General features: G+C 40.6%; 1 protein-coding gene across 1 annotated transcript in view; it reads right to left on the reverse strand.

Annotated features, from left to right (window-relative positions):
- The window catches only part of NALF1 (NALCN channel auxiliary factor 1), a gene marked incomplete at both ends in the record, with an annotated part of 496,829 nt that extends 485,618 nt beyond the window's left edge, over positions 1–11,211 (reverse strand). Inside the window, one exon of the mRNA XM_082751886.1 lies at positions 10,396–11,211. Coding sequence (XP_082608012.1) covers positions 10,396–11,211 — 816 coding nt within the window. The remainder of the gene's footprint in view (positions 1–10,395) is intronic.
- Between the last annotated feature and the right edge of the window lie 1,482 nt (positions 11,212–12,693).

A 12,693-nucleotide genomic window follows, 5' to 3' on the forward strand; every position in this document is an offset into this window, starting at 1 on the left:
AAGGAATAATTAAAGCACTCTGCATATTCCTTTCTGGAACAATGTTCATAAAGCAAATCAGAGTCAAATCCACCACTTTGACTTCATACATTTTAGTTTTCATCTATATCACGTGCCTCCTTCTGCTCTCAAGACAGTATTACATTTAAGTAAAGTCTTTGACTTACATGGAGCACGTCACAATTTATGTTGTTTGTAGATCCCTGACTAAAGGAAAATTGGTCTATATTTACAAAGGAAAATAAAGCAGTATTTTAAATTCCCAACTGTTGTACAGATTGTGATACATTTACACAGGTCACATCCCAGGAATCAATCTCAGTCACTAAATGTTGGAAAGCTATTTGAAAAGCAATGCAGCAAAGATTTAATTTTATTAATACAGTGAGGTTGCAAAAATGTATATTTATAAGATTGAGCTTTAATGTTTATAAGATTTAAATAAAGACAAAAGAAACTATAATGCACTTCTAACTGAATTGGGATATAAACCAGCAAGCCTCATTTCCTGAACTACAGTGACACACTCTATCTTGTTAGCTAACCATAGCTTATAATAGGGGTCATTTCCCCAGGGACTGTTATATGAGAAAGCGTAAAAAAAAAAAAAAAAAAAAAAAAAAATTGCATGAAGGTTTTAAAAAAAATATCCCTCAGGACCTTGGCTATGTTCTTGTTTTCCTTCTTTTTTTAGGTGCAGTACCTCAAGCCAGTAGAATCTAGTCCACTTATATCCCCTGCCCTGGCACTACTCCATCCATGTAGCCAAATGGACAAGGTCTTCATGTTCCTGGCAGTACATGCTGGGGTGTCCCCATGAGCAGGATGCTTTGAGCTCAGCATTCATGTTCCCCTCTGTAAAAACCTGTCTTATTATCTAAACTGTCTAGTGTCAGTTTAAAGCACAGTACTGCTATATAGACAGCTTGAACATAGTGTAAAAGCAAAACATTAGTGGATGTTTTTGTATTTATATAGGTATGCAATTTGCAATACTCCAAAAATGATCAATTGTAGTACTTTGTTTAGTAATAAAGTCAGTGAATTAGGATCTGAAGAAAAAGCTCTTTCTCCATGGATCACACTAGGATTTTAGACTACTGCATGACTTTTGCAAAGCAGGGATCAGTTCCACTAGAAAACCATCCACACATTTCACTAGAAAACAATCAGAAATTTACTTAAGGATACTAATTATCAGTATTCTAAATAGATATTGCAGTAATCACTTCTCTTGAAATTTTCCAAAAATTTTTGTCTTAACAAAAGCATAGATTTTGGATTATTTGTAGCTGTTCTATATAAGAGAGATGATGACTGGCATGCATAATTTTATTCTTATCACTTTTGGAATTGTGCATTGCAACTCACAGATGTAATTTTCTCATAATTTAAAAGAATGTTACATTTAAAGTATGCTACATTTAAAGTGAGATTTCCTATACCAGACTTAACCACGAAGTGATTTCTTTTTAAAAATCAGTTATGTCTTTGAATACACAAGCATTTTTACTTGCAGCAGTGAATAATAAAGTATCTTTATTATTCTAAAGCTCTTTTTCACAGAAATCTAGTTTCAACAAATATCATATGAGACAGCAATATAAAGAGTACTCAATAGAAAAATTGTGTGTAATTGTAAATTACATTTAAAATTTTCCATATTTGTGATAACTAAAAAAAAAAAAAAAAAGTTATTTATTTGGCATTTTAATCTTCAACAACTAAACTCTATTTTAAAGAACAACTGTTTTTCATTCTGTTCTACAAGTATAAAAATAATTTACCTTTGAAAACATAACTTTACATATAACAACAATAAAAATCCCCCTCCAAATGATGAAGTTATACTAATACAAACTATATTTTTTTCTCTAATCATGAGCACAGTAAATCAATTATCATCTAATATGAGTTAAGAAAAAACTTTCTATACTATCAAAGGATTTCAGTATGGTCTACTGCTCCTCCTGAAGAACATGTATATTACCAAATGAATAAATTTTGATATTTATGATCTTATGTTTAGTTGTCTACTGCTACACACAGAAATCTGCAAGATATATAATTGATTTTAATACAAAATTTAAAGCATTCTAAGGTGGATGAAATTCTTCCTTACTGGAACTTTAAATCCAATTATTTATCTAAAGAAATAGGGCTCATACACAGTTAGGGTTTTTTAGTTTGTTTTGTTTTGTTTTCTGAGAAGAAGCCAGAATTGTAACCCCTGAAATATGGAGAACAAGCTAACTAATATGTAAAGCAATAATCAGCAAATCAGTAATCAACAGACTGTGGAAAATCTCTCATCCTCCTAAAAAATTGATGAATAAAATGAGAAAAACTATTTTTCTAAATAGCATAGACAATCCATCTTTTACTCTTCCATTTAATAAAGAATGTCCTCTGATTCTGGATTGCTAATTTCTTAAAAATGCAATAAAGATACTTCATTGTGATGTTTTACAGAGACAAAGTGTGTTGACATGCCACCATCTATGTAAATGTTCAAGCAAATTGAAGACAACATCTGATCTAACATGCTGAGGAACAGCAGGGTTTAAACATGCATTTAAAAAAACATTTTAGATAACTCATTTTCTCCCTGGAAAATTGTCTCCTCAGAACTGGGTATTCTAAAATACAAAAATATTTTTCCAATTTTTAATTGATAAATTTGAAATTTTAATGACCTTACTAAAAAATTTGCCTAAATTTTTGCATTTTTAAAAAATCATAAAAATGCCACTATCATAGCCAAAAAAATGAAAATAGTCTTTTTGTTGTTGCTGTTTGTAACGTCTCAGGCAGTTTCCCCCCATTTCATTGGAATCTATTAAAACATCCAGAAAGGCTTCCAAACTGATGCAAAATTTCTGAAAAGCTGTACGCACACATATTTCTTGTTCAGTTCAGATGAACTTTGCTACTGTTTTTATCCAGATTTTTTTCTGCTAATGATGAAATCAGAAGTCATAAAAGCTTTTTGACTATGTTACTTCAAATTTATCTTTCAAGACATTTCCATCAGTTTGAATGAAAGACAAGAGATGAAGGGTGGGAGAATATTAAGTGTTGACCAACTTCACTTCAAACTTGCTTACATCATGGAATATTCTCTTTACCATTATGGAATGGGAACTTGTTGGATATAGCTCTTCAATGTTCTAAAGAAATAATATATTTATTTCGTATATCTGCCCTGTGTACAAACAAGATTAGATCATAAATCTAATAGAGTAAAACTGGTATCTTTTTCTTTTTAACATATCTTCAAATTAATGAAAAACTCTCTTCAGACCAGGATGTTTCTAGTACTTAATACTAAATTGGTATTCCTCCATCTAATTGAAGTTATAAATGAACTTTACCAAACTGCCACACACTCACTTAGTGATGTTTGCTCTGCAGTTCTGACAAGAGACAAGTACAGTGAAATGTACAGTGAAAAGTACAGGTTACTTTAGTAAATTGTCATGAAAGTCTAGGAACATATGCCTCTTGAATTAGAGAACTTCACTCTGATTTGATCTAAGGGAAGAAACACAGTGTAATATATAGTAATTCTCACACACACAGACATATAACACACACCTCAAAACACCCTCCTCCTAAAAAGACAAGGGAGAATAAGGGAAATAATCTGTAGCAAATATACCTGCAAAAATTGCTAATAAGAGCAATTGTTGTTGTATGGTTTCTCAGTAGAAATAACTGAAAAGGTCTATGTAGAAGCTCTTAGCCTTCCCTCTCTCTCTCTCTCTTTCAAGAAAAAAAAAAAAAAAAAAAAAAAGGGATAAAATTATAGTTATATAAGGCCCTTCCTTTCCTATTCCCGTTTCTATGAAGCAGATTGTATGGCTCACACATTGTTCAGTGACAGATTATAGTCATCAGGAAAGTGAAAGAGACTTGTGATTTCACTAGGTCGATGTGGGACAGCACAAGTAGCAGACTTCTACAGACTTCCTCATGGTTAAATTTTACATATGAACACAATTTCATCCAAACTTAAATGCACTCTATACACAATGAACAGAAAAGAGGTACTTCTAGGGCATAATCCTTCTGACCTATTTTAAATGTCCATAGTAAATGTCCACTTTACTGTAAACTCACTCACTCTGGAACTACCTATGTAACACCACTGACTACAAAGACAACCTGAACTATTCTATACAGTGTGGATATCCATACTGTAGACATCTAATTATTTTCAGATTAATTCCTTGATTTTTCTATCTCTTGGAGTGATAACAAGTAATATTTGAGAATTTGGTTTCTAAGTTGCATTTTCTCCCTTTAAGGTAATTCATAGATCTAAATACATTATGGATCCTAGTGCAAGACTGAAGTAATAAATTACTAAGTATAGACAAAATGATTTTTAGGCAGGATAAGTGATAGAACTGTAATTTGCATTTTGATTACTTTTCCTAGAAGAACATGAAATAAAGAAGCAAGACTGCTGCATTCTCTGCAAAGTACATGTGAGCTGTACAACTTGATGCAGAGAACCAAGGAACAAAATAAAATTGAGGGCAGAGCCATGACATCTCTAGCCATGTGACTCTAACACCCTGAGGTGATGTGATGGCAGCTGAATTAGGATAGAATCCACTTCAACTAGTCTGTGCCAGTCATCTGCAGTCTTTTTTTTTTTTTTTTTTCCTTCCTAAAGAAGGGATGAGGTACCCATTGGCTTTATGAATAAGATGAATATCTGGATGATTAAGTATATGCAAACTTCTGAAGTGATAAAGTTAGGTGGGCTGAACTCTCTTCTGCAAAGAACACATTGGAAATTTTGTTAAAAAGTGACAACCCTGATCCAACAAACCATTTAAGCAATTGAATGACTATAAGCATGTGCATAGTCTTCAGTGATATTCATAAGCAGATTGCTGAATCAGGATTTTAGGCCAAAATAAAAATGTCTAATGCGTGTACTAATGTACAATGTCCATTAATACTTAGTACGTGTTGCTCCTTATATTACAAGAGCACTATTATAAGAGCAGATACATCAAATTCACCCACATCTTTATCTTAAATTATCTGAAAAATATTTTTTTTAATTCAACTAAACAAAGAACATGTGTAAACATAAATTTATATAGTCACATCAGCTTCACAGAATTTTAAGCAAAACTTTTAAAAATATATGTATTTAAGTATCACGGCTTGTTAGTAAAGCATATTTGTTTTTTAAAAGAGCTTTAAAATAAATATTTAAATTTCAGGGCATTTTAAGAAGGCATCAGTTCACTAATTAATGTTTATTGTTTCCAATTCATATCAAACACTGGCCTTCAATGCAGATTTCTTAAGGTTTAATTTGTAAGAGATTCTTCTGATTAGCTTAGGTATCACTCTTGAATACAATATAAATATTGTGTGATTAAGATGTGTAATTGAAATGTCTAACTTAGAGGCAGATGCTGGTCTGTGTGACCTTTTGTAACAGAAGGGTTCATCACTTGAGCTTTTGGTTTCATATTTCTCATCTGCTCTTTTCTGCCAGCTTAACTGAGAATTTAAATCAAAATCTAATTAGACTACATATGCTGTTTAGGAAAAAGTTCTTGGAAAAGTCATGATTCATATAGGCTTTGATATTTCCAGATAAGTAAGAACAAATGTGATTTTAATTGTTTTAAATTACTTTCAGTCATCCTCTTACTCAAATAAAAGGGTTGAATACAGATCTCTGATTAAAAAAAATAAAATAAAAAAAAATCTGATAACAACTGTACAGTCTATGTTTAATGATGAAACCCTTTACTGATACGTGCGCTTTTCAACTGAGTAGTATTTAAACTCAGCAATTTTGTACCATATTTCTGATACCAATATCAAAACCTCAAATTAGAAGTTGTTAAATGATATTTAATTCCTGGGGGGGGGGATTAGGGGGGAGGGCGGAAATGCTGTGCATACATGGTGAGCACTTAGGACGTGAGAAAATGTTTACTTTTTAGAAATGTTGATATAAAAAAAAGTTGGTATATATTTCATTTTTCTCTTTTGATATTCTAGTAGGATAACAATGTTATTTTATGTTATTTGAACTACAATGTACTTACCTGAATTAAATCTTGCAATATTTTAACTGGCACTAAGGTAGACCCCATTTTAAACACTCTCAACTTTCACTGAATTAAATAAAGCTGTGTCAGCAAATTATAACTGATATTTTGTTCAAATACTATCAATATTAATAAACACTGCTGAAAATAAAGCCTTGGCCTCAGATACTTTGCACAAAAACATAAGTTCTATCTCTAAATAAATAAATAAAAGTGAAACCCTGTACATTTATATGTCCTACTTAATTATTTGACCCACTTGTTAATCAGAAGTAGCCAGAATTTTCTTTTATTCCAGACAGGGATTGCCTGCTGTCTTAAGAATATGAATTTGATCATTCCCCCTGATAGACAGCTGACAAGACATTATCAGGAACCGTGTCTTCCAACATCAAGTCAATACTATTCTTTATTAATTATTTGAATATAGTCCTGTATCACATTGCATATAAAAATGATATTCTGGAAACCTGCATTATGGCAATTGATATTGCCAAGAATGATTTCTGTAAACATAACCATTGGTTTTAAATGTGCAAAAGCAACATTTTATAAACTTAAAAATAAATAATTAAATTTAAAGCAGGAAAACAGATATGTAGATTCAAATTCTCCATCAATTCATTATGTTAGTGACTCAATAAAGCTGAAGCAAGTTATTTATGTCACCTGGTTAGGTATGTAATACTTTCATATATCTATCTTACTTATATTTATTGCTTTGACATTGATTATCAAGACAAAAAATATATAAAGACATAAGACTTCAGAAATATTTGTACAGAATAAATGGATGGATTTACTGTGAGACAACACTGATACCCAGAACTTGTAAACAACATACAAAATCTACTGACATCCTAACAATATAAAATGTGTATGGGTGTTCATTGATACTATCAAAAATACTGATTTTCAAAATATTTTAAAATTTAAAATTCTCAGCATTTTCTGTAAAATTTTCAAAAAACCCAATGCACCTCAAATTTAATAGCAAGACCTTGGTTACAGAAAGGCATTTTTAAATGAGCAAGTATACTTATATATTAAAACAAAACACAAAAAATCACCATATAAAATAGCTAAAAATGAACTGATAACCCAAATAACTCCTGACTGCAAATAAATGTCTGCAATCAAAATGCTTTATTTAAAATATTCTTCAGAGACTCGAAGACATGTAGAAGAACATAGTTTGTTTTAAAAGTAAAAAGTTTTTCTTCTGGTTTCAGGTAAAAGAATGAAAATATAGACTTGAAGCTTTAGGCACAATACATCAAAAGTATTTTCATATGCACTGTTTTCTATAAACAAGAGAACTTTCCTAAATGGCATAACTTGCTGGACTCTACTTTGAGAACTGATGGTGTTGAAGGTGGAGGGTGATGGGGAAAGGGGAAATAATACCCAATTACAAGTTTCAGGTTGACTGATATCCAGTGTAAATGTTATTGATTTTGTCATCAGCTATAACCAGTCAACTGGATGAAAAGCTGTGTTCTGTGAATGAAGCATCCCTCCCAGAATACTAACGATCTCTTAAATATAAATAGATTATTTAACAAGCCTTTTATTGTACTAAGCCAGTGCTTACATACATGATAACGGAGTAAAGACAGTATTTTTTGAATTTTGTTTAATAGAAAATAAAAAGCAGCTCACCACATAAACTAATCAAATGGTGTGTACCTAAAACACATAGATATATGTCAAGTTATTTTCTAGTCATACGTTAAATGCTAATTCTTAAGCTAGAAAGGATCTAGATGTCCAATGCTCAAAAAATCAGTATTTAGGTACACAAAAAGAAGCTATTTCCTGATGGAGTGTAATAAGTGTAATATGCATAAAACACCAAGAAGTCCAGCAAAACATTGCAATTCCCATTCTATTGCACACAAGCTACTCAGCACAAGTTTCTGGTTTCACCTGCACACCCTTCAGAGCAGATCAAGTACAAGCACATCAATAATACCCACGGCTATTACACCGCTGGACCTCTCAAATGCTCAGCTTCGCCACCGACCAGAGCAAACCAAAAGTCTCCGTGGGACCCAGAAGCGCCAAAAGCCAGGGAGCACGTGGAACGGAGACCGGCTCCTCCGCAGCGTGCCGGGCTCCGGCAAGATGCGCTTCCCGTGCAGCACCTCGGACAGCAGCCTCAGCGGGAGGCGCAGCCTGCACCGCGCAGCCCCGCGCACCGAGCGCGCCCCCCGCTGCGCTCAGCTCCCCTGCCTGCGTCGCTCGGCGCCTTCTCCCACGAGAGCACAAACCACTGAGTTGCACCCATGTGCTTTTTGTACACACACGTACACATATAAACACACTTCTTTTTTTTTTTTTTTTTTTTTTTTTTTTTTTTTTTTTTCCTGCTGGAAAATATCTCATTTTTAACACAGACTGGTTGGCCAAATTCTCAAAACAATGTGCAACACTGTCACTTGACTGGCCTGCCATTCAGAACTGAAGAACTGGCACTGGCGTTGCATTAGCTTAGTTTGTTTATATAGTTCATGCAACCATTTTCATTTCAGCAACTTCTTCCCCGTCATTAAAAAATTAATTCTCCTTATTCAGTCCCTGAAGGGCAATTAATAGCATAATGTACATTTGCTATTGTGTGTATTTTCAACTCCTGTTGCATCTTCATATATTGTAGACCAAATGCACACTTTGTGGTAAAGTTCAGTCAAACTGAAGAGCTACCAAAAAAAAAAATTTTTTTTTAAATCAATTTAAGCCCGTAGATGTTGATCGTTTGGCAGCACAGAACAGTAGGTCAATTTCTAGGTTAAGGAGTTACCAAAATGGCAAAGATGCCCTCACAGCAGTAGACACCTATTTATATTTGACACACTTTTTATTTATCAAATTTGTGCTTTTGACTTATGTGATTCACTCTGGAAATAAGAAATATTTACATTATCTGCAACTGAGTGCATGAAATACTTGTGGTGAGCATAAACTGTGGTGTGCACAGTTTATATCCTAGAAACAGTGCAGTCAAAATTACTGGTGAAACCACTTTAGTCAGGTTTAACAAGGGAAAAAAAAAAAAAAAAAGATAACTTTCCCACTTTATCCAATGAGATAACAGGATATTTCAGCTTCTGGAGGGATGAGGATTTATTTTTTCAGGCAAAGATTTGTGTAAAGTACAGTAGCTTACTGGGGAATGGAATGCTTTACAGATATGCTGTTACCATGAAATGATTTCAGAAGGCCCTACTGAAGTTACAAAGCACTGAAATACTGCTAGGCCTTCTGTTCAGCATGGTGATTTGTATGCACTGTTGTGTTCCACTGCTAAAGCCGGATTTGGTTCAGATTGGTTAATGTAGTGCTACAGTAGTCAAGTTAATCGAGTTCAGGGCAGAAACCATTCACCTGGCCTGGCTCTCGGTAAGTATGCAAAGAGGGACGCAATTAGTCATTTTAGGTGCCAAAGAGCGCTGTCTTTTCTGCCTTTTCCTGTCTTGAGAGCTAGGCCAACTAATCTTGTGCATAAGTACAACAACTACAACGAGCCAAGGTGGAACCCTGCCTTCTAGCAAAGGAAAACCAAAACCTCTTTGGATCTCTCCGAACGGTCACCAGTGGCACCAAAGACAACCGCCAAGACCCAGCGAAACACCGTCAACACCACTTCCCAGCCAAAATCCACCGCACTGCCCTCTCCCATTCACCATCGTCCTCCAGCTCCACACATTTTGGCCAAGCACCCGGAGCCGGGGTCCCGCTCTCGCAGCCGCCGGCCTGCGCCCCCTCCTTCAGGCACAGCCACGGAGCCCCGACGCCCCCGCGACCGACCCCCGGCCCCTCCGCACCCCTCGCCAGCCTGGCCCCGGTCCCATCCCCGGTCCCGGCCCCGGGGCCCGCGGGCAAGGCAGCGCCGTCCTGGCCCCGCTCATTGGCATGCAGCCCCCGTCGCTGCCCGCCGTCAAGCCGCATCTCAGCCCGCTGGAAGCCGGCAGCCGAGCCGGTGCCAATCGCATATTCATGAGGAGGGGGAAATCCAGCTCTGCACTCCCAGAAGGCCAAGGCTCACTTTTTTCTTTTTTCTTTTTTTTTTTTTTTTTTTTTTTTTTTTTTTTTTTTTTTTTTTGCTAACCTTCCCCCGCCGCCTGCCTCCCTCCCGGCAGCGCTCGCCCGGGGGCTCCCCGCCGATGCGCGCAGCACCCGCAGCCCGGCGCCAGGCGCGCAGCCCGGAGCAGCCAAAACACGGAGCGCGGCAGGCACAACAGGCGCGGATGGCACGCCAAGCCCGCCGGCCAGGGACAGGAAACACAGCAGGGGCTCCTACCTTACAATCCTCAGGACACGATTTCACCGAGTACTCATCCGACTGTAAATATTTCTGGAGCATAACCTCAAACTCTTCGTATTTCTCCTGAGCGTGCTGGTCGTAGCGCTGGTAAGCCTGGACGCACTGGCTGCAGGAGCCTCCCCCCCTCAGCACCACATCCAGACTGCAGTTCAAAGTGTCCGGATTGGACAACCCGGCGAACAACTCCCAAAGTGTGTAGGAATTACAAAAGGAAAGGTAAAAATCCGTCAGGTCCCAGCCGGGCGCCGGGCTCTGCCCCGCGCCCTGCGGCCGCCCCGGCCCCCCCCGCCGCCGGCACACCGCCTCCGCGTCCCCTACGCTGAAGCACTGCCCGGACGAGGAGCTCGGGGGGGGGCAAGTCTCGGGGGGCCCGGCGGTGGAGTTCCCCAGGAAAGCAGCCTTGCCGTGCCGGGGCTCGGTGCCATTGGCGTGGCCGCTGCCGCCGCCGCCGCCGCCGCTGGGGGAGGGCGGGAGGGAGGGCGAGGGGGGGGCGAGGAGCCGGGGCGCGGGGGGCGCCGGCTCCCCCATGGCCGCCAGCAGCTCCGGCTCGGCGGGCTCCGGTTTGTCGGGCGGCGGCTGCTCCTTCTCTCCGGTCCCCGTGAATTTGGCCTCGGCGCAGAACCACAAGTGATCAGAGAGCAGGACCGTGAAAAACAAGAGCGATGCCAGGGACAGTCGCCATTTCTGAGCCCTCTCTGAATCCGTGAAGGGTTTCTCGTTCTCCCGGGGTGCAAAGCAGATTTTTAAGCCGTCATCGTACTGCCGACTGCACATCCAAGCACCCCTGGTCATATTTTGGGAACGCACAGCCCTGGCCGACTCCACCGTGAGGGCTCCTTTGCCGCTGTCACCACAATATGCATTGACTTAAAAGATTGGGGGGATTTTCTTGCCTGCCTTCCCTTCCCTTCCCTTCTCTCGCTCGCTCGTCGCTCGCTCCCTCTTCCACTCTCCCCCTCTCTCTTTCTCCCTCTTCTTTCTTCTTCTTCTTCCTCTGAGATACCGTTGGCTGTCGCCGGCGGCTCTGCCTTGGTCTCAGCACACGAAGCAGCCCCAGTCCATCCAACGCGGAGTGCCGTGGAGAAGATAAGAGCAATAACGCAGAGAGAAGAGGAGGGAGAGGAGATGGTGGTGGTAGTGGTGATAGTTGGCGGTGGCGGGGCTGCGCGGCTGGTCCTTTCCCCCTCTCACCCGGGCATGGTCAGATCGCAGCTCCCCATCTCCCTCCCGAGAAAAGCCCGCTGCCCCTGGACAGCTGCATGCCGCGTCCCCCGCTGCCGACGGACGGCTCCAGGAGGGCTGCTCGCCTCCTCTTCCTCCCTGCCGCCGCCGCTGCTCCTCGTCCTCAGCCCCGAGCCGCGGCACAGATGCCTGCACCGCTGTCTCCGTCTCCTCTTTCCCCTCTCCCCCCTCCGCTCTAACTGGAGAGACGCTGCTGCAGGGCTCCCGGAGCGCTGCCGAGGATGCTGAAGAGGAGGAGGAGGAAGAGGAAGAGGAGGAGGAGGCTGCCGGGGCCGCCGCCGCTGCTGGTGACAATGGGCTGCGGCTGCCGCCGCTGCTGCCGCCGGGCGCGGTGTCCCCGGGCGCACGGGGCGGAACTGCCTGGCTGGGGGCCCCCGATGGCCACAGGCATCTTGGGCCCTTGGGCTAAGTTGCCGCCATCTTCGTCCTGGAGAAACACTTTTTTGGGGGGAGCTCTGCCTTTTGCGTCATCTCCTCCCGCGCCGAGATCTCTCTATCCTGGCGCATTGGCAGCAGCAGCAACTCTGTCTCCTCCTGCATGAGGAGGAGGAGGAGGAGGAAGAGGAGGTGGGAGAGGCACTGGGGACCACATGGCCCCTCCAAAGGGCCTCCTCGGTGCAACTCTTTCCGCTTGTCTCCCTGCTTTCCCTCACCGATGAACCACTCTCCAGCCCCCTTTCCTTCAGGGTCTCCTTCCCTTTGCAGCCCCAAAACACCATGTCCGCAGAGAGTGGCGGCTGGAGAGCTCTGTTGCCGTCCTTGTCATAGCAAATCACAAATGGCATCTGCAACTCCAGGTCCTGGATCCCAGCAGGTTTTGGCCCCACAGTAAAATGCCTGAAAACAGTTGCCTGCCTTTCAGTCAGTGAACTGGAAAGCAAATTGCCCATAAGCCCCAAGCTGTTCCCCCAAGAGAAGTTGTGCAAAACCCTGGTCCAGTGCTCCTGAGCCGGGTAAATGCAGCCAGTCTTTGTGTTTTGCCTTTTAGATGTCACTGCCTGGAGAGAGAGACAGAGGCAGCAGAGTTAGCTG

The sequence above is a fragment of the Aythya marila genome (assembly GCF_965140915.1).
Source record: "Aythya marila genome assembly, chromosome: 1".
NCBI lineage: Eukaryota > Metazoa > Chordata > Aves > Anseriformes > Anatidae > Aythya > Aythya marila.